Source organism: Thalia democratica, chromosome 2, assembly GCF_965202585.1.
Source record: "Thalia democratica chromosome 2, ktThaDemo2.hap1.1, whole genome shotgun sequence".
Taxonomy (NCBI): domain Eukaryota; kingdom Metazoa; phylum Chordata; class Thaliacea; order Salpida; family Salpidae; genus Thalia; species Thalia democratica.
This window is the reverse complement of record NC_139166.1, coordinates 78,054,870-78,074,520: the sequence shown is the minus strand read 5'-3', so window position 1 is coordinate 78,074,520 and position 19,651 is coordinate 78,054,870. Positions and strand designations below refer to the sequence as shown.

At 26.4% G+C, this 19,651-nt stretch overlaps 1 protein-coding gene across 1 annotated transcript; it reads left to right on the top strand.

Moving 5' to 3' along the window:
* The first annotated feature begins 175 nt into the window (after positions 1-175).
* Positions 176-18,696, top strand: LOC145829963 (FSD1-like protein). The gene is made up of 12 exons (XM_082937852.1): positions 176-227; positions 846-1,073; positions 1,733-1,813; positions 2,628-2,650; positions 4,927-5,048; positions 14,175-14,402; positions 14,890-15,099; positions 15,403-15,507; positions 15,933-16,096; positions 16,385-16,481; positions 16,806-16,936; positions 18,038-18,696. Exons 1-12 carry the CDS (start codon positions 204-206, stop codon positions 18,104-18,106), a joined length of 1,482 nt encoding a protein of 493 aa, XP_082793978.1. The 5' UTR covers positions 176-203; the 3' UTR covers positions 18,107-18,696.
* The last annotated feature ends 955 nt before the right edge of the window (positions 18,697-19,651 follow it).

Here is a 19,651-nt window from a genome sequence, read left to right as displayed (position 1 = left end):
ATGCTTTGAGTTTATTAAAACGTAGACGTACAAACGTTTACAAAAAGTTTTAAAAACAATATGAGTTTATAGATCATACATATAAATGTTTTAATGCACAAACTTTTAGTTATTTATTTTCAATGTTGTGTAAATACTTCAAGTTTATAGATTTAACTTACTTTTTTAGGTTTTTAAATAAAAGGTTAATTAATGAAATAAAAATGACGGTATCTCAACAAGATGAGGTTAGTGAATATTTTGAACATTTTAGTTAATTCTGTAAAACACAAAAAATGAAATTTGTTTTAATTTTTCAAATTAGCTAATTGTTTCTATCTGAACTGTTATAGTTTTAAGTATCTCAAATCTGCCCTTGGTTGTGTGTTGTTCTTCGTAATTTTTTGTCTTTATCAAAATTGTTTTAGATATAAAAGTCTTTTTTATTTTACAAAAAAATATACAAATTTATAAGTACTTGTTATGTTGCCTAAAGTACTTTCAAAAACTTCTTCAGTAGGAAATTAGAACTATGAAATCTGAACTATAAAACACTAATTCAATAGATAGATTTTCGTTTTAAATTTTCATTTTTTTTGTAAATAGCTGTTTATAGAAACTTATTAAGCTCTCAATTTTTAATTTCAAATGAATAAAATGGTTGTGACTAATTTAAGATTTGAAATCTATGGTGACAAAGATATAATCAACTCTGTGTTTTTTTAATGTTGCCATAAAAAATTCCCACTCAACATGTTCAGACCATTAATTATCATCTTTTTCGTACTCGTAAAAAACTTCAATGCGTTTGAGAATTAGTGTATGAGTTGGTTGATATTGTCATCGTTTTATCAAATTCCCAACAGAGCGAAGTGACGAGGATAGTTGACGAGGTGAAAAACAGACTGGAAGACATGACCGAGTTCAAGCGGGACCTCGCGAGCTGCATGGAAGAACTGAAGCGGAACTACGAGGACGCGTGCGCCGACATCGAAAACGAGTTCGACGCGTTGATGCAGAGTCTGCAGGCGAAGAAAGAAGAGTTTCTGCAAACTGTTGACGATGAACACGATGAAAAGTTCAACAAGCTTCAGGTGTGTAATGAGAAAGTAACCTGAGAGTTCGGTGAATTTTATAACTTAAGGATTTTAATGAGCAAAGTCAAATGTGTTTTGTATCATATAAAAGTTTTGTTTATTTATTAAGTCATACAGGTCAAACTTCAGGTATTAAGTGAACACAATGGAAAGTTCAACAAGCTTCAGGTGTTTAAAAGTTTAACTCTGCGAAGAAAAATGTAACATGTAATACATCTTTTTTTAAGTTTTAATTGGAAGTTTAAAAATATTGTAATCCAAAGTTTTTGAATTAAAAAAAAATATTTAAATGTTTCAAAGTATTAAACTTTTAGATTATTCTAGTTCAATCTCAAATTTTTATAACAATCATGTATATAAAGTTTTTTCTTCTCATCATTAATAACAGCAGCATAGTCAACAGCACATTAACTTTGTAATGCATAGTTTTAAGTAACATTTTGGTCGTAAAAATATGCTTTAATTCAAACTTGTAAAAAAGATACACTACCAAAGAAAAAGTTTTTTGAATCTGACTTTTAAAGTTTATCATTAACCAAAATTGAATACACCTTTTTATTTTTCAACTGAAATGTAATAAGATTAAATATTTTATAAAACATTTTCATAACAAAAACTCTATACATGTTCATTTTTGTATGTATTTTTTTCAACAGGAGCAACATGACCTAATTGAAAAAACGTCTAAAGACATTGAAGAAATAATAAAAGAGTCAGCTTCAGCAAAACTAACAGAGGTTGATTTTTTGTTATCTAATTAAAAACAAAACATTTTTATTCAAATAAACTACTTTTTTTTGCATTTTAGTGATCTTTAAAAAAATATTTTTAATTTGTATACAATTAATTTAAATCAAATACATAATCTAAATAAAATTGTTTTGATTTTATAAAATTTCTTTTACGCCTAATGTGGTCACATAAATAAATCAGTTACTATTGTTAATGTATCTAGCAAAGTTTTATGGTGTTGTTTGAGATTTTGTATTTTTGATGTTTACTAGTTTTAGAATGATGAGAACTTTTATAGTTTATTTACATTTTGTACACTACATGATATTGCTTCAAGTCAGGGTTTTCTAAATTGGCTTAAACGGCCTCCTTAGGGGCCATTACAGAATTTTGGTAGTTTTGAGCAGTAAAGGGGCCACGAGGTCATAATTTAAAACTTACACTAGATATTCTGAAGTTGATGATGAAGACAAAAAAAAGGTGCAATGCGTACTTAAGGGTAGTTTTTTGAGAACCCTTGTTGGAGGGAGCCATATCTTTTTTTTTATTTCTTTAAAGGGGCAATTTGAAAAAACGTTTGGAAAACCCTGCTTTAAATGACAAAACTAAAGAACTTGATGCCAAAAAAATTGAGTTACTTCCGCCATTGATATGTATGTACTTCCCTAATATAAAATATTAACGTAAAAATGTGTTACTTTAATTTTTGTATCCATTATATTGAATTAAGTTATCGTGACATGTAATGTTTATTAATTATAAAAAATATATAATACAAATATAAAAAACTAACGGTATTTTTTGTACAACTCAATGCAGGAAATAGACGATATCAAACAAAGGTAAGTTGAATGTAGTATAAATGTGCAATATATATTGTAATTAGTTGAATGTAGCATAAATGTGCAATATATATTGTAATTAGTTGAATGTAGTACAAATCAGGGTTGCCAAAAAGCCTGGAAAATCTGAAGAAACCTGGAAAAACCTAGAATTTGACAATTTAGGCTAAAAAACCTGGAATTTTTAGCAATTTTAATATGTTCAGTAGCAAAATTTCGATTTGACACAAAAAATCTATCATATGATGGAAATTTTTGTGATCATAAACATTTTTTTATTAAAAAACCTATTTAAAGTATCTTTGCGAAATCTTTTCAATGTGATTACAGAGTTTCTAACCTTAAACTTAACTTTAAACTAAAAATAGACCAAAAAATGTGTACTTTTAAAAGCCTGGAGGACATGTTTAAAACCTGGAGAAAATTTGCCAAAAACATTTGGCAACCCTGTATAAATGTTCAATTTATATTGCAATTAGTTGTGTAGTGTCAGATAATTTGAAATATTTTTCAAATTTTAATTATGGTCATGCTAAACTTTATATGAAATTTATTCTTAGTTTTTTAGAAAGTAGTACCATTGTTGTACATTCCTGTTAAATGATCGAGCAAAATAAATTATTGTCATTTATTGTTGTGTCTTGTGTTGTGAGCAATTATTTTATCTTTTTATTTTTTTTTATAAAAGTTTTGTAAAAATATTTGTGCTTCGTACGATAACTTAGAAAAAGTAATGATATATTAAAAAATTTAAGTTTTTTTTTTTAAAGTATGTCAGTCTATGCATAAACCTAGATGTTGAAAAACATAATTAAGTAAAAAAAAATATAAAAACCTTTAATGTGTAAATTAGTTTATATTTAAATTATCTTTTAGTTAAAAGTCTTTTTTAAATCTGAACAAAATCATTTATGCTTTATTATTCTTTAAATATAACATTACAACACGAAATAACACTAGTTTTAAATACTAAATTTTTATTTAAAAAATTGTTTTATTAGTTTTTACTTTTCTTAAAACCATTGAAAAGGTTTTATCATGCTAATATACGTTTTAAACCATTCATATTTGCTAAATTAGTTTAAGATAGCCATGTTGTCAATGTGTTGTAATTTTTAAGCTTACTTGTGTTTAAGGATAAAATAATAAAAAAATAAACAAAGGTTTACAGGCTTTAGTTTTTTGCAATTATCTTAAAACTTAAATAAATACAACATATAGCGTTTTTAATTTTAATGCTGTTCAATTGTTTGCAGTACTTTTAAAAGTTGTGTAAAAGTTAAACAACTAAAAAAGTTCGTTGTTTTTATTTTACTTTAATGCTTAAAAGTGGACTAAAAACAATTATGTATTTAACATTACATTTTACAAAATTTAATTGTTTTTTTATTAAGGAGTGATTAGCCAATTATACAATCCAAACTTGTTATTCAATGTTGTATCACAAGTCGTAGATAAAGCTCTTGAGTAACTTGACTAATCCCATTGAATTAAAACGTGTTCAACAATTAAACTTGAACTTGAAGTCATGCACGTATATAGGAATTTAATGCGCTTTACATTATCGATTTAAATTGCAAATATTTATCACAAGCCACAATAACCTGCGCAGCATTTATCAGCAAACAATTGGCTGTGAGTCAGGGTGTAATTCTGTGCTAGGGTGTATAGTAGTGTTAGTTGCAGCCTTTGATAAATGTAGTGAAATAGCAAGCATTGGTTCAAATGTGTAACTGCAATAAAAATCAGAAATGTCGATATTTGTGCGCTTTGAAAGCGGTTTGTTGCTATTTTCAAGGATAATCCGGCTAAAAAAACACTTTTATTGTTAAAATTTCTAACAAATTCTTTGTTTGCAATTCTAAAAAAACTTAAGCTGACAAAGTAGTAGCTAATATTACGTTTAAATGCTACTGATTTTTTTCTATCTGAAACAAAAAAGTAAATCTTTTTTTTTTGAAAGTGACCTCCAAAATTATATAATTGCTGTATATTAATATAAATTTGCTAATGACATAAATAAAAAAGCTAAAATATAATTTAAGAAAGCTTTCGTTTTTTTTTTAATTAAACAAAGTATTTTAAATTTTAAAGATTAAGAAAATAAGAAGTAGACGTGTGTTTTGTTATAACTTTAATTATTAAAAAAATATAATATTCAATGTTTTTTAAACATTTAATTGTTGTAAAAACGTCAGTAAATATATTTTGGTATAATTTTGATAGGAGATATAATCGCAAGCACTAGAAACTAATTAATTTATGTACTTTAACAGAATCACAATGTCACCTGCCTTCAGAATAGCTCTTATTCCAGAAGTATCCGATGTGAACTGCTACTTGGCTGTTGACTTTGCCAGGCAAAATAACATGGTGCAAAACCTGAAATTCCTTGAACGTTAGTTTTTATTAAAGATATTCGAAAAAATGTTGCTATGTTAAATAATTTTTTTGCTAGTTTTAATGGCGAAATAGTTTAGATTATAGCCGTTTTTAATTACTCAAAAGCTGTTCTCCTTAGCTGTTTAAACGCTTCTAGACTTCACATTTAAATAATTTACGACCCTCTAAGATGGTTGGAGGTTATTTTCTCTATTCAAGTATTTCAAACTGATTTTGTTCATTACGTATTTTAAGCAACTGTTTGAACCTAAAGTGAACGTACTGTCTAAATATTCACAAATGAACATTAGTTAAAGACTTAGACAAAGTTACATTTTATTAGTTGAAATTAAAAAATAAAATAAAAATTTGTTAGTTAAACTAAAACTATTTTCAAATAAATTGTTAAAGTGAGTAAATATGTACTTTAAAATACTTTGATATTTTTTTTTCTAATAGATTTACACTCAATAAATTGTTTGGTGTTCTTGTAAGATGTGTTTTAATCTTATTTTAAAATAAAAAATGTATAACTTCTTAGTTATATATAACAAAAAGTCTTAAAATGAATAACGACAAAATAATGAAATTTGGACGTATAAGATACATAATTTTTTACTTGGCTAGCCTGCTAATGTAAAACTTTCATTTAACTCCACAGAGCCAGTCAATGAATAGAAATCTAAAAGTTTAGTACATTAGACTGTTTAGCGTAGAAACGCATTATTAACCAATTAATAAAGCTAGATTGAAAAATGTTTAAGAATTTTAAAAGTTTATATAAAATTATAGTTTATGATAAACTTTATATATTTCAAAATTTGTATAGTATTTACCTTCTCTTTAAAACATATTTAAAATATATGTCTACACCATTGTGCATATTTGCATATTTTAAAATAACTTACTGTTTTTTCGTAATTTCTTTAAATAACTGTTTGAGATATGCTTAGAATTGAAAATTAAATTATTGTTAAGTTCATAAATTTCTATACTGGTAACTATAAATTATTGGTCATCATGTAAAAACTTAACATAATCAAATCTAAAAAAAAATTAAAGAGTATTTTGAATTTGTTTATCAATAATTACTCTTAAAACTAATTTTTACTACTGTTCATTTAAGGTTTTGAACAATTATAAGTTTTTTTAAGATGAAAAACGTTTAGTAATTTTTCAACTTACTTTTAAACACTAGGTATTTAAGTGAATTTTCTATATTTGATGTTTTCTACTTTCTATAACTCACGTATCACTGATAACTTAATTTTGTAGTTTAAAAGTTAAACTGAGTGTATTTAATACATGTGGGTTAACTTTTGATGTAAAAGATTACAGACAGCATTTACTTGGTTATTGTTTTATATAACCATAGCAACTTAAACTGATTTGAGTTTAATGAATTTGTAAAATATACTGTTTAAAACTATGTGTTATTTAGTAGGGTTAATTTGTTTGAATAAAAAGTTTAGTTTGTGCACATAACATTTATTCAATATTACTATAATGATAAGCTGGTGGTATATTCATAGTTTACCTAAGCAAAAATAATATTTTAACATTTGTTCTGCAAAAGTTAGTTGAAAACTTACAAGTTTATACAAAAGTTTACTTTTAATAAAATTGTGTACATATTTAGTTTTATTTGCTGTGTTGTAGTTTTTTACTTATAATAGTGCACAGCACACTTGGTAATAAACACTGTGTTTATTTAAATTAAGTTAAACAATTATTTAAATTCTGCAGGGGTTTTTCAATTACTTTATCTTAAGGACATAAGGGGTTAAATGTTTTTTTATCATTTGATTATTATTTTATAGCCTTTAAACTAAGCTACAAGAAGCTTTTTACAAATTTTAAAAATTCAAAATAGTTTTTGAGATACAGCAAGTCAAAGTCGGAGGCAACAATAGGTTCGTTTTAGGAGACAAAAAGTAAAGTAGAGAGAAAAGAATATTTCACTAAAAATATATCTTCTCCAACGTTTTATGAGATAAACACCTCAAACTTTTAGGAAATGAATTTAAAACATTCTGTCGTAAATAACTAAAAAAAATATGACAAAAATTTGAACCAAAAAGTTTTTGTTTACAAATTTTTGATTTTGAAATTTTTTAAAAATTGTTTAAAACAAGATTTTTCAAGTATTGCAAGTAACACTTTCTGAAACTTTGAGGTATTTATCTGGAAAAACGCAGGAGAAAATAGATTTTTAGTGAATTACTCTTTTCTCACCGTTTCTGACATTCCTTTAAAGTTTAGTTGTTTTTAATGCACCTTATATTTTTGTTTATAATTGAAAAGTATTAGAAAAATATATCTCATCTCCTATTCATGTGAAATATTTAACATTCTTCGTTGTTTTAATATTGTTTAATTTTTTCCAAAGTTTGCTATAGTTTTTACTATTTTCATAAGAACTTCATTTCAAATAATTTGTTAAAAGTATGCTTTCCCTATCTATTAAAATAATTTCGATTGTTAATGACTTCCATTAGGTATGTCCATTATTTCTTCTTTTTTATTTTTTCTGACTTCTATGTAGTTTTATAGAGCTTTCAATATATTTCATAATTTTATAAGCTTTTTCTTTTTGTTATTCCGACTGATGTATTTAATTATAAAAACAACTTATTATGTCCAATCTTTTTAAACGCTTTCTTCGAAAATACTAAGTCTTAAACAAGTGAAACATAAATCTCTTTTGAACCTTCAGCATTTTTTCGATGCTTTTGATGAAACTATCCACCAAATAAAAATCGAATCATTGTCTTTTCTTAAATTTCTGCATATCAGATATCCATTTACTTTTTTATAATAACTTTTCATACAATTTTTTATCCAACACTTTTATTTTTGCTATTAAAAAACCAAAATATTTATTATTTTTTCATCTGACTACCAAGTTCAAAACAAGTTTTACAGATTTTTTATTGACAGTCAAAGAAGTTTATAGAGTTTATATAACTTTGCTTTTCCCTAATAAGTTGTTTTAATACTTTTATACCTTAAGGCCATAGGGGGAGGGGTAAAACACTTTTCTTCACAAAAATTAACTTTGGCTTTTATATGAAAGCTTTAAGTACAAACTACATGCCAGTTTATATAGAATTCAAAAATATCATTTAACATTTTAGATATTTTATTTTTTGTAAAAAATTTCCGATACAAACGTATGGACCGCAAATTTTTCGGGGTCAATTTTCTCTGGAGTTTTAAAATTCACTAAAAGTCTATCTCCTCTTTTATTTTTCTAGCAATCTTCTTCAAAATTTTAGGAAATGTTCGTTGTATTAAAAGAAAAAAACGCTACTTATAAATTTTAGTAATTAAAAAAGAATTATCACAAAAATTAAAAAAAAAAACTTCCAAAGTAACGTTTTTTTGTTGTTGTATAAAGATTAGACTGTGAAAGTTTGAAGAAGATTGCTTGAAAAACGTAGGAAAAGATAGGTTTTAAATAAAATAGTCATTTTTCGATGTTTTAGTTTTCCCTTCCCAAAGGGAACAAACTATGCGACCCGACTTTGACTGGTCATATCTCAAAAAATAATTTGAATTTTTAAAACGATAAAAGGCATCTTGAAGCTTAGCACAAACTCTATAAAATAATATCAAAAAAAACATGGCTGACCCCCCTATGGCCTTAAATTGCTTTTTATTTGTTGTGGCATTTATTTTTATTTTAGAAACTATCCTCTTTTTTTAATATAACCGCTGGTATAAAATCTCATCATAGGCTTTTCCACCCTTTAAATTTTCTTGATGAAAAAAAATATTTTCAGTACGATCATCGTTACATCTTTTAAAAACTTTCGATAGAAAATATTCCACGTGTTTTACTATTTGATTTGTGGTTGTTTCTTCCTGAAACTTTAATCTAAAAAAATTGATCATCATTTAAAGAAAAATGTCTTGAGTTTTTTTCGTTACTACCTCTACCAACTAGTAGAACAATTATAAAAAGAAATATAATATGCTGTATTAAAAATTTGTCGAATTAAAACACATTTCAAATACAACTTAAAAAGTAACAAAAAGTCTTTCGATTAAATTATTTGTATTCTCACGACAAGATACCGCTGTTATTTCGACTACATTTTCCTAGGGTTTACTAACAAATTTTTAACTTTTTTCTATCAATCAATCTAAAAGTTTTAATTAGTTTTTTTTAATAGATTATTACCAAATAGAAATGACTAGAAACATTATCATCTGTTTTAAACACTATTTTATTTAACATAAAAAATCTGTATGACTATCTTACTTGAATGTGTTTGATGAATTACATTGATAACTAGTTGCTGCTTTTATCCCTTAACTTTTTCTTGAGTTTCCAGCTTAAAATGATTTTTTTTCTTACTTAACCTTTTGAACTATTTATATAATATCTTCGTCAATTAAGAGATAAAAATAAATTCAATTATTTTTGGCAACAATATTTGTATAAATAATATTTTTCTCAACATGCAGAAGTTCATGATGTTCTATGTGAACCATGAAAATCCAATAGACATTAAAATTAACAAAACAATTAAGTCTGGTTTCAAATGTCCATTTAACTACTTTGTTATTTAATAAGTTTTTTGTTAAGTTTTTTTGTTTAGAAAGTCGTATTTCTAGTATTAGTTTCTTATACGTTGGATCTAAAACTAACCTTTAAACTATTGTGTCTTTACTAATATTCAACCAGAAAATTCTTGATTGTTTTGAATAAAATTGTAATCATAAACTTTTCTTTCTAGTAAGGACTTATTTCAATAATATCAAAAAAAAATCTTATTAAGTAAATATTTTATAAATGTTTTTGTATAACACTCAATGCTATTATTATTTCATTTCTACTTACCTTTATTTCCAGGAAATAAACTTTTTTTTACTATATAAATAGTACACAAATGAACGTAACACTTTTAAGTTTTAGTAAGTTAATTTATAACTTAACTCATTTTTATGTTATATTTTCATATATGTTTGTTTTCTTTTTTTAATTTTCTCCAGAGTTTTCAATCTATTGAACTTAAAGTCATAATTTTAGTTTGATGCATTTCATTTGATACTAGGCATTTGAAATATGGTTTTATTCGTCGTTTATTCATTTAGATTTTTTTTCTCAGGCTATTATAGCTTTAAAGAACTTTCAACTGCTTTTAAAATATCCTATGTTTTGTTTTTTGTTTTTCCAAGTAAAATATTTCACTATAGAAATATTTTTTCTTGTCCGACCGTTTAAAAGACTATCATGATGAAATAATTGTTTTTGACCAAGTAGAATATTTTCTTTTGAACATTTATCCTTTTTTAACCCTTGAAGATGAAACTAACTGATCACCAATTTAAAACGAAATAAAGTTTTTATCATAAAAATTGTTTACCGAGTTTCCATTTAAGTTTCTAAGATAGTTTTCAAGACAACTTTTTTCATCTATGTTATGTCTTTTTTAGCTTCACAAGTTTGATTTTACTCAATTAATCCCTCCAAACTCAAGTACAGTTTTTTGTTTTTTTCTCTTTGTTTTACAACCAATCTTTCATTAACCTTATTTGTTGCTCTACAAATTTCTGATTTATTCCATCCAACTAATTATCCAATCTAACTCTTATTCCATCCAACTATCCAATGCAATTTTCGAAACTTATTGTTTGTTTTACACTCAGAGCAGTTTACGAAATCGTATTCAAGTTTGCTTTTCCCACGCAACTTTATCATCTTTTTTGATAACCGATTGTTTAAATATCACTTTTAATTGCTTGGATATTTATACCTATTTTCTTCCACCTTTTAAAGTTTTTATCATATTATAACCTGCACATTTTATTATAAACATTTGTAAAGTTTTTAGGACTGACTTTTTAGATTAGTTCTTTTTTTAGTTGTAGTTTTAAGTACATCATAAGCAAACATTTTTCACTTTTTTTTTATTGATTTTTATGCCAAGTATTAGATCTAGATCTGTCATGTTTTTCAAAATAATGCAATTATTGACAGTAATAACTTAATTGTGATAAAAACAAATAATTGGAAGATCAGTAACCGGCAACCTTTTATAAGTCGTTGGTTGAATGAAAAATTTTATTGCCGGCCGAACTGAAAAAAAGAATTTTCTACTTGAAACTGTTAAGTGTTGTAATCAAATTTGATCAATACTACAATAAAAAAATGTAAATAAACACAACATAATAAGCTAAGAATTGATTTAAAGAAATGGTCATAAATTTATTTTAAATTCGATTTGATGAAAAACACATACTAGAATACGTAGTAACACAGTCCACAGTATATGTAAATAAGTTAAAAAAAAGAAAACATGCTCTAAAAACAAAAAAACGTAGTGCGCTTTTTAAACTATTTTTCTTATTAGTGTTGGATTCTAATTTTTTTTTACAATCTATCAATATGTATCTACTGATGTGAACCACTTTTAATGTGTATAGTAAATCTAACTTTAAGTTTTTTGTTAACATATTGTACTACTAATCTAACTTTAAGATCATTTAATTAATTTTTTAAACATAGTATCAACTTTTTAATAACAAAAATATACTTCTCACTTTATTGAGTAGTTTTTTCTTTTAAGTTAATTTTTTTAAACGTGTATGATAGAATAATCAAACCTTTTCAATTATTCTCAAAATGTATATTAATAATTATTCTTTTTATTAGTTTCGGGAAACAAGGTCAATTATTCTATTCTTTATCTCTAGATTTAGAACCTTTTTATTGTTGAACTTAATTTATTTAAACATTAATTGTTTCGATTTTCAGTTGTGTTTGAAATCAAGTGTGTTTATTTATGAAGTTGTTGTCTCTTTTTCCAAAGTCATTATATGTCTTAAAGATCTTATATTAACTATATCTTTTAACGTGTAAAACATTGAATGCTTTCGATGGAAAATACTCGATGTTATTTTTATCAAATTTCCATTTTTTCCGTAAAAGTACCCTTTAAGGTCCTTTTGTTAAAACACAAAGTACATTTATTTTTTATAGAACTATTAATACAGTACACTACCGCTTAAGTACGCAAATTGAACCCGACCAAAAAGTGCGTACTTAGCACGGGTAGTGCGTACTTTTTGACGATATAGTATAATATGAAATTTAGTTGTTTGTTTTCTTTCTTACAACTAGCCACCAAATAATTAAGCAAAATAACAAGTCATTTATTTTAAATAACATTTAAAACATAATTCTAATTGGCAAATTTTTTTAAAAGATTTTATTATGATTTATTTTTTCTATAAAAAGCTTCTACATAATTAATACATACATTTAATATAGAAAGTCAATGTCAGTCAATGATTTAAAAAAATATGAAGCTACATTTTGTTTTGTTAGAGGGATAGTACCAAACTACTTTGTGTTTACCAAACATTATCAAAACAACCATGTATGTGCATTTAAATTAAATTATGACTTAACTTTTTTGTATATGTAGGTTTTTTTAACTTTGTCATCTAGATTTATTTATTTTATAGCATTACAGCTCAAATATCATTATTCTTTTTACTTTTCTGCAACCACTACATAAGTATTTAGTTTGTTAACATTTGATAACAGGACTGTCTCAATCTCAGGCCACTTGGCCTACTCAGGATTACTCAACCTAGTTTAAAAGTTGTGAAAGTATCAGGCTAACTCAGCAGGTTGGCCATTATACCTGGAAACATAAAATAATCTGGAAAAACTTGATGATTGAAAATTTAAGCAAAAAAACTGGAATTTCTTGAAGTTCTATTATAACATCCTTTACTTTGTCTTTCTGGATAAGTGCGTACTTAAGGCGTGATGCGTACCAAAAAAAGTGCGTACTTAAGCGGTAGTGTACTGTAATTGATAGGCAAAATCTAAAAGTGATACATCTTGTTATACTAATCAACCTTTAAAGCATTTTTAATCTTAAGATTGACCATTGCTTATCTTTTTAGTTCAATTTTCATGTCAACTAGCCAACTCATTAAGTAACCCTAATTTTCACGGCAAAATTGGAAGTTTATGTAACTTTTTTTCCATATCAATAATGTTCTAACGGACTTGGTCATAAATATTTAAAACATTGCTGAATTTTACATATTACTTTTACATAGTTTTTAAAGATCCACTTCCATTAAATAAAAACTTATACAAAAAGTATAACTTTACGACATGCTATTTTCACTTATGCTAACATTTTACCTTGTAAAATGTCCTTCATACAAGTTTCATCTATCTTAAAAAAAATTATTTTCAAAATAAATTATAGTTTTGATAAACAGATCATCTATCTTCTTTTAGTAAAACACTATTTGATTGCAAAATATATAAACAGAATATTTTGTTAATCAAGACTTTTCACAAAATGATTAAAGTTATTTATTTAATTTAGATTTTATTTTTATTTACGTCATACTATTTTCAGATGATTTAGATCTCAAAATTTGCATGAAAATGTTTAAACTTTATAGATCTTTTTAATCATAACAATATTACACAATATATACTTTGATATAATCTTTCAACTAAGAAATATTTCAAAGTTTTAGTACTATTATTTTTAATGATTCATCTTATATTTAGACAAATTAAAATAATTTTTCTTACCAACTGTTTACCACATAGACAAAAAATATATGTACAAACAAATAAGAGGTTTTTTAAAACACCAAGTCTTATCATTTTACTTCATACAGTTTCAACATGTTAATTTATATTTTGCTATGTTGAAGATGTCTATTGAGTTCTAAAAATATTTTAATCATTAAAAATTTGAATTAGTAATTTTCAAATTGATTATTTTATAAGTTTGAATCTGTTTATTTGAAGTATGTATGAAAACACTTGATATTGAAAAAAATCAAATGCTAATGAGAATAATAATTAAAGTATAACAAAAATTTGAACAGTTTTAAAAACTTTGACAAGTAAAAAATGACTATTGTTTGGTTTCGATTGAAAGCTATCCCGTTTATATTTAATTACTAACTATTAATAATTACATTAGTATGTACGTAAATAAGAAATAACTAAAACATATTTTACAATATTGCAGATAAACTATATAATGCATATAATCATTTAGGGGTTTTTAACTTAAAAAAAACTCTAAACTAAATATCTAAAAAAATCAACTTGTATTTTCAATCTGAACAATTTTCTAAAAAGCTCCAGGAATTCCAGTGTTCATCGAAGAGCAATGTCGTCTTAGCGACAACAGGTTCTACTGCGAATGGCAGTTAGAATCATCGGACCGTGACGACGAATCACGTGACGAGTTTGGCGGGGATGAAGAGTTCACGCTTCAGTTCCGACAGGTTGACAGTAGAAGCAATAAGCAGGAGGTTAAATGGAAGACCGTATCGCATCTCACTGATAACAGGTGCTTGATCGAAGGTTGGTTTGGGTTTTAAACATATTGTTTGTTTGTATGTAAGAGTTATGACCTTTATTCTATTTTATTTCATACAAATAAAAACATATTTCGCATTAGAAGAATAAGTGATAAATGTTTGAACGAATTTTCAATTATGAAGTACAATATTTGTTTGCTTTAGAACTTTCCTATTTTTTAATAAAATTTTAGTTTTTAGATTTTTCATTTTTTTAATTGCAGCACTATTTTATACTATTATATTTTTCTAAAAAGAAGGTTTACCTTGTATACCTTCTGTTTTATAAAATAACTAGTTTATGTTATCATATAGTTATTTAAAAATTTTGGTTTAAACATAACTATTCAGCTCAGAATTTTTTTATTGAGTAGTTTTCTGTTTCGAAAACTTAAGTTTGTTTCCACAGACCTGGTTTTCGACAGTTGTTATTACATTGAACATCTTTTACTTAATATTTTTTAATAAGTTTTATTTAATTTTTTTCGCAGACCTGGTGTTCGACCACTCGTACTTGCAAGTGAGGTGCCAGGCCAGCAACAAATCGGTCACCGGTGAGTACAGCGCCACCTTGCTGATCGAAACTCCCGCCTTTTCGTTCCGCTTGGACGAACACGCCGCTCACTCGAGCATGAGCTTGGCGGGAAAAAGCGGGAGGGTGGTTGAGTGGGAAAGCGCGCCAATTCAAACTGCTAAAACTAGTAAGTTTTGGTTAACTACATTTTTGTAAACGTTTTAAGTTTTTTGAGCTAATTTAAACAATTTACTTAGTTTCACCGCTAAACAGATTACCGATTATATAATAACTTTTATTAAAAAAAAACAGTTTTCAATATATAACTCTTCAACTTGAGTTGATTACTTTGTTGAGTATGTTTACACCACTTATTTAGTTTTTCAAATATGTAATGGAATACATGCTGTTTTTTATTTATATATATCTTTTTTTTGACAATCAAAAACTAGTTGTACGATTTATAAATTTGACAATTTTAAAATAACAGACGATTCCAGACCCTCTACAGCGACAAATGATAAAAACAAAACAAGCAAAGAAACACCGGTGAAGAAAAAAAGCAGGTTTATGGGAGAGTCTTTCACTATACTGGGTTAGTTTTAACGATAGTTTGATATAATATTCAATGAACTAAAAAAAATGTCATTGTTCTATACAGTTACTACGTTTTGTTTGTGTTTAGTATTTGCTCGTAGTTTTTTGTATAGAGTTAAATAGACGACTTGTGATAAACTTGCATTACAAGTCTACTTGTTTAATAAATCTCTACTTTGTAGTTGTCATCATATGATAAAAATTTGCATCGCAGCTACTATAATGTTTAAGTAAAAGTTAAACACAATATTGTTAATATATAAGAAGTGTTATTAAAAAGTACATAACATTGTAGTTGATTATTTAAATTAATGTACAGCAGAATAACATTCTAGATGGCCTAATAAAATTTATTTTTGATTTGTAGGGAACAAAATGACATATGAACTATTTAGTTATAGTTCTCAAATGAAAATTAAACAGGTGACACGGTGCTACCGGTGGACGAACCGGTATACTTCGAAGTGCAAGCTCATGTTGAAACTAAAGTGTTCGCAGTTGGCATCACGCACGACACCATCAGCAAGTTCGATCAGATGGGCAGGACCAACTCGTCGTGGGCTGTTTACGTTAACAGATGGATGCAGGTCTGATTTATAAGATATGTTAGAAAGAATTTTTATAAAATAATAACACTTCTTACCTTACTTTGAAGGCTTCACTTCAAGTTTAGATTGTGGATGTTTAGTATGATATGAATTGAATTAATGCTGGACTGTACAGTTTATTTATCACTTGTAGTTTAATTTCAAAGTGGTTTTATTGTAAGTATTAACGTTTTTATGATACTACAAAACGTGTTGCTGTAAATAATATCTAGTTTTAGACAAGAAAAGAATATAATCATACATTTTCTTAAAATTATTTATTTACAGAATTCAGTTCAGGCGAAACACAACAACAAAATGAAGACACTGGACAAATCTGATTACTTTCCTCAGAGAATCGCCTTGTATTTCAATCCGATTGCAGGTTTCATTTGATTAAAATTAAATAAAAACAACTGCCAAAAATATTTAGAAATAAATTTACAATATATTTGTACCTTTAGTTTAGTAGTTTATGCTCAGCACAAGTTTTCATTTTGCAAATAAGAAATTGTTAAACAAAAAGTATTTTTCCAAATGCAAAATTCCTTCTAAATTGTCATTTTAAATAAACCTTTAAGATCTCAAGGTTTTTAAGTCTGATGACCCTAACAAGGATGATACCGGTCGTGGGTAGTCTCGTATGCTGTCGCTGTTAATCTTGCGATGAAAATAATTATCGCATTTCAAACAAGGTCATATTTTTCAGGAGTTCTCCAGTTTTACGATGCGAGGACAAGGCATCTTCTGCACAGCTTCAACAAAATTAAACCCAGCCAGAAGTATCTGGTGGGTCTGCACGTGTGGAAGGGCTCACTGCAGGTGTTTTGTGGATTACAAGTTGGTTGTTGCGATTGTTACATCAGAAGATTGTTTTTCTATACTAAAAAATAAATAACTTCAAAAATTGTTTCTTGCGTACAACTATTCGTAATACGGATAACTTACCATCAAAGATGGTTTTTCCGGTTAAAAATTGTAATATAGCTTTCTAATCATATTCCAAGAAATAATTAGTCAAGTTTATATTAGTTATAAAGTTTATGAAAAACTTATCATGTACGAAACAGCTGTTTAAACTGTTTTTTTTTATATAATTAGATTAATATATATATATATATATATATAAAATAAGGTTAATGTTTAAACGTAAACACTTTCAACTGAGCCCACTTGAAGGGCTTTTAAATAATTTATTCAAATGGCGATTTTAAAAAAATTCTGGATCATATGTTTCACAAAGCTTTAATTTTTCATAAAGCTTTGATCATCAGCCAGTTAAATTCAAAATACAAAGCACTGTACTAAACAAAGATACAAAAGTTATGCAAAAAAACAAAAAACAGTATGACGTAATATTGTACATTACAAATATTCTGTACAAAAATCGATCTACCTTCTAACTAATTAAACAACTAAAATTAACGAAAACAACAGTTAATTGACTCAATTAATCAACAGCCGTTATGTATGCGTTAAAAAAGGAAGGTTGTTTAAATAAGCGAAGCGAATTTATATCGTCTTGTCGACATATAAAAAAGCTTCTTTTAAAACACAACAAATTTTGAAGCATTTTATAGTCAATTAACTGTTGTTTTCGGTAATTTTAGTTGTTTAATTAGTTAGAAGGTATATCGATTTTTGTACAGAATATTTGTAATGTACAATATTACGTCATACTGTTTTTTGTTTTTTTGCATAACTTTTGTATCTTTGTTTAGTACAGTGCTTTGTATTTTGAATTTAACTGGCTGATGATCAAAGCTTTATGAAAAATTAAAGCTTTGAGAAACATATGTTCCAGAATTTTTAAAATCGCCATTTGAATAAATTATATATATATATATATATATATGTTTATATTCCATATTAGCAAACATACATTTTTATAGAAAAATAATTTATAATAATAATCAAAACTTGTAAGTTTCAAATTTGTAGGTTCCAACCTGGGTTCAAGACGACTTCAATGTTTCAAGTTCAACTTTCGATCTGTCGTCTACTCAGTGAAACCTACAGAACTCTTCACTACAATTTCTTCAATATTTTTATTTTACATGCCTACTAAAAAGTAGTTACTTTTTAAAATTTTCTTTTTTAAAATTGGTTTTCAGAGCTTTTTTTACGAAATAGTGTTGTTTGAAAAAAATACTAATTACAATTTATATCATGACTTTTACTTATGTAACCTTTATATAATGACATCTTTTTTGCTTTTAATTATAAAATTGAATTTTTGTGTATTGTGGCTGTTTATTGTTTCAAGTTTTAAAGTGCTTTTAAAAAGTAAACATTAGATCTAAATAGTCTCACACTTAATGTACATTCTAGATAGCGTTTTGTGGTTCAACTTTTATTAGATAGCATAAAATTTAATACCACCACTAATAGCTTTTAATTAGTTTTTATAAGTGATATTTTTCACCATGTCTTAGTTGGTTTCCTTATGCAATATTATTAAAGCTTTGTTATAAAACTGTGAAAACTGAGTAGACATGACTTTTAGACTAGTGTAGATTTGACTGCGAAATATAAAGAAACTGTTTGTTTCATTAGCTTGGTGATTTTTATACTTTTTCTTTGAATTTTTTGTGAATATTTTGAAGCATATAAAAAACTTATTGAAGCGTTCTATTATTTCGTGTTTGTTTTTTTTTTTTGCACAAAATAAAACATGCAACTTCATGACTTTAAGTTAGTATGTTTAGTTTAAAATAACAATTTAATTTTGACATAATTAGTAGTTTTTTTGTTTTTCAATCTAACTTTACTATGTAGGTAGTATATCTACCATGTATTAACTTACATATTTAACTTTGTTACTGCAAAATTGACGGGAATTTCTAAAACTAATGTTTAGACAACAATTTTAGCTATACTTTATAAGTTCTTTTAAATAAATTAACTAAGCTATGTTTGTGACAGATATTTTTACCGCAAAAATAAGTTAACAGTTTTAGCTAATTTGTTTAAAGTTAGCACATAGGTGATAGAAAAAAAACGTATTAGTTGTTTTTATACAAGTTGGAACACTTTTTTTTTATCTATGCTGTTTCAGACAGCTTAAAACATAATATGAACGTATTCTACTTTCAGAGTGAAAGAAAATAACCTATTACATCTTAATGCTTAAATTAGTTGAAAATGCTGAGAGCTTACAAGGCGACTCTTACATAAAGCTAGTTTTCATGGACGAATTATTTGGCAAATTAGTATCACCTTCCGTAGCAGGTCTTCTTAAACTCGTTTTCACAATCGCCCCGCTTTACCAGATATTTCTTCTTTTGCTTTTTAGTCCCATTACTAGTTATTGCCCCCATTAGCCGAAATAGCTGTTTGGGGACGATACTGCCCACGATAGAAAACCTTGCTGTGTAGCGCACTTTGGGATAACCCTGATCTAAATTGTTTGTGCAAGTATGCTTTAAAATAATTTCACGCAAAATTTCAATTAGAACGAGGTCGGTTATCATCCAACTTCATTTGCATAAATATACGGAACGCAATTTACTTTCCAGTTTAAAAATTTCTGAAACAAAATTTACTTTTCATAAC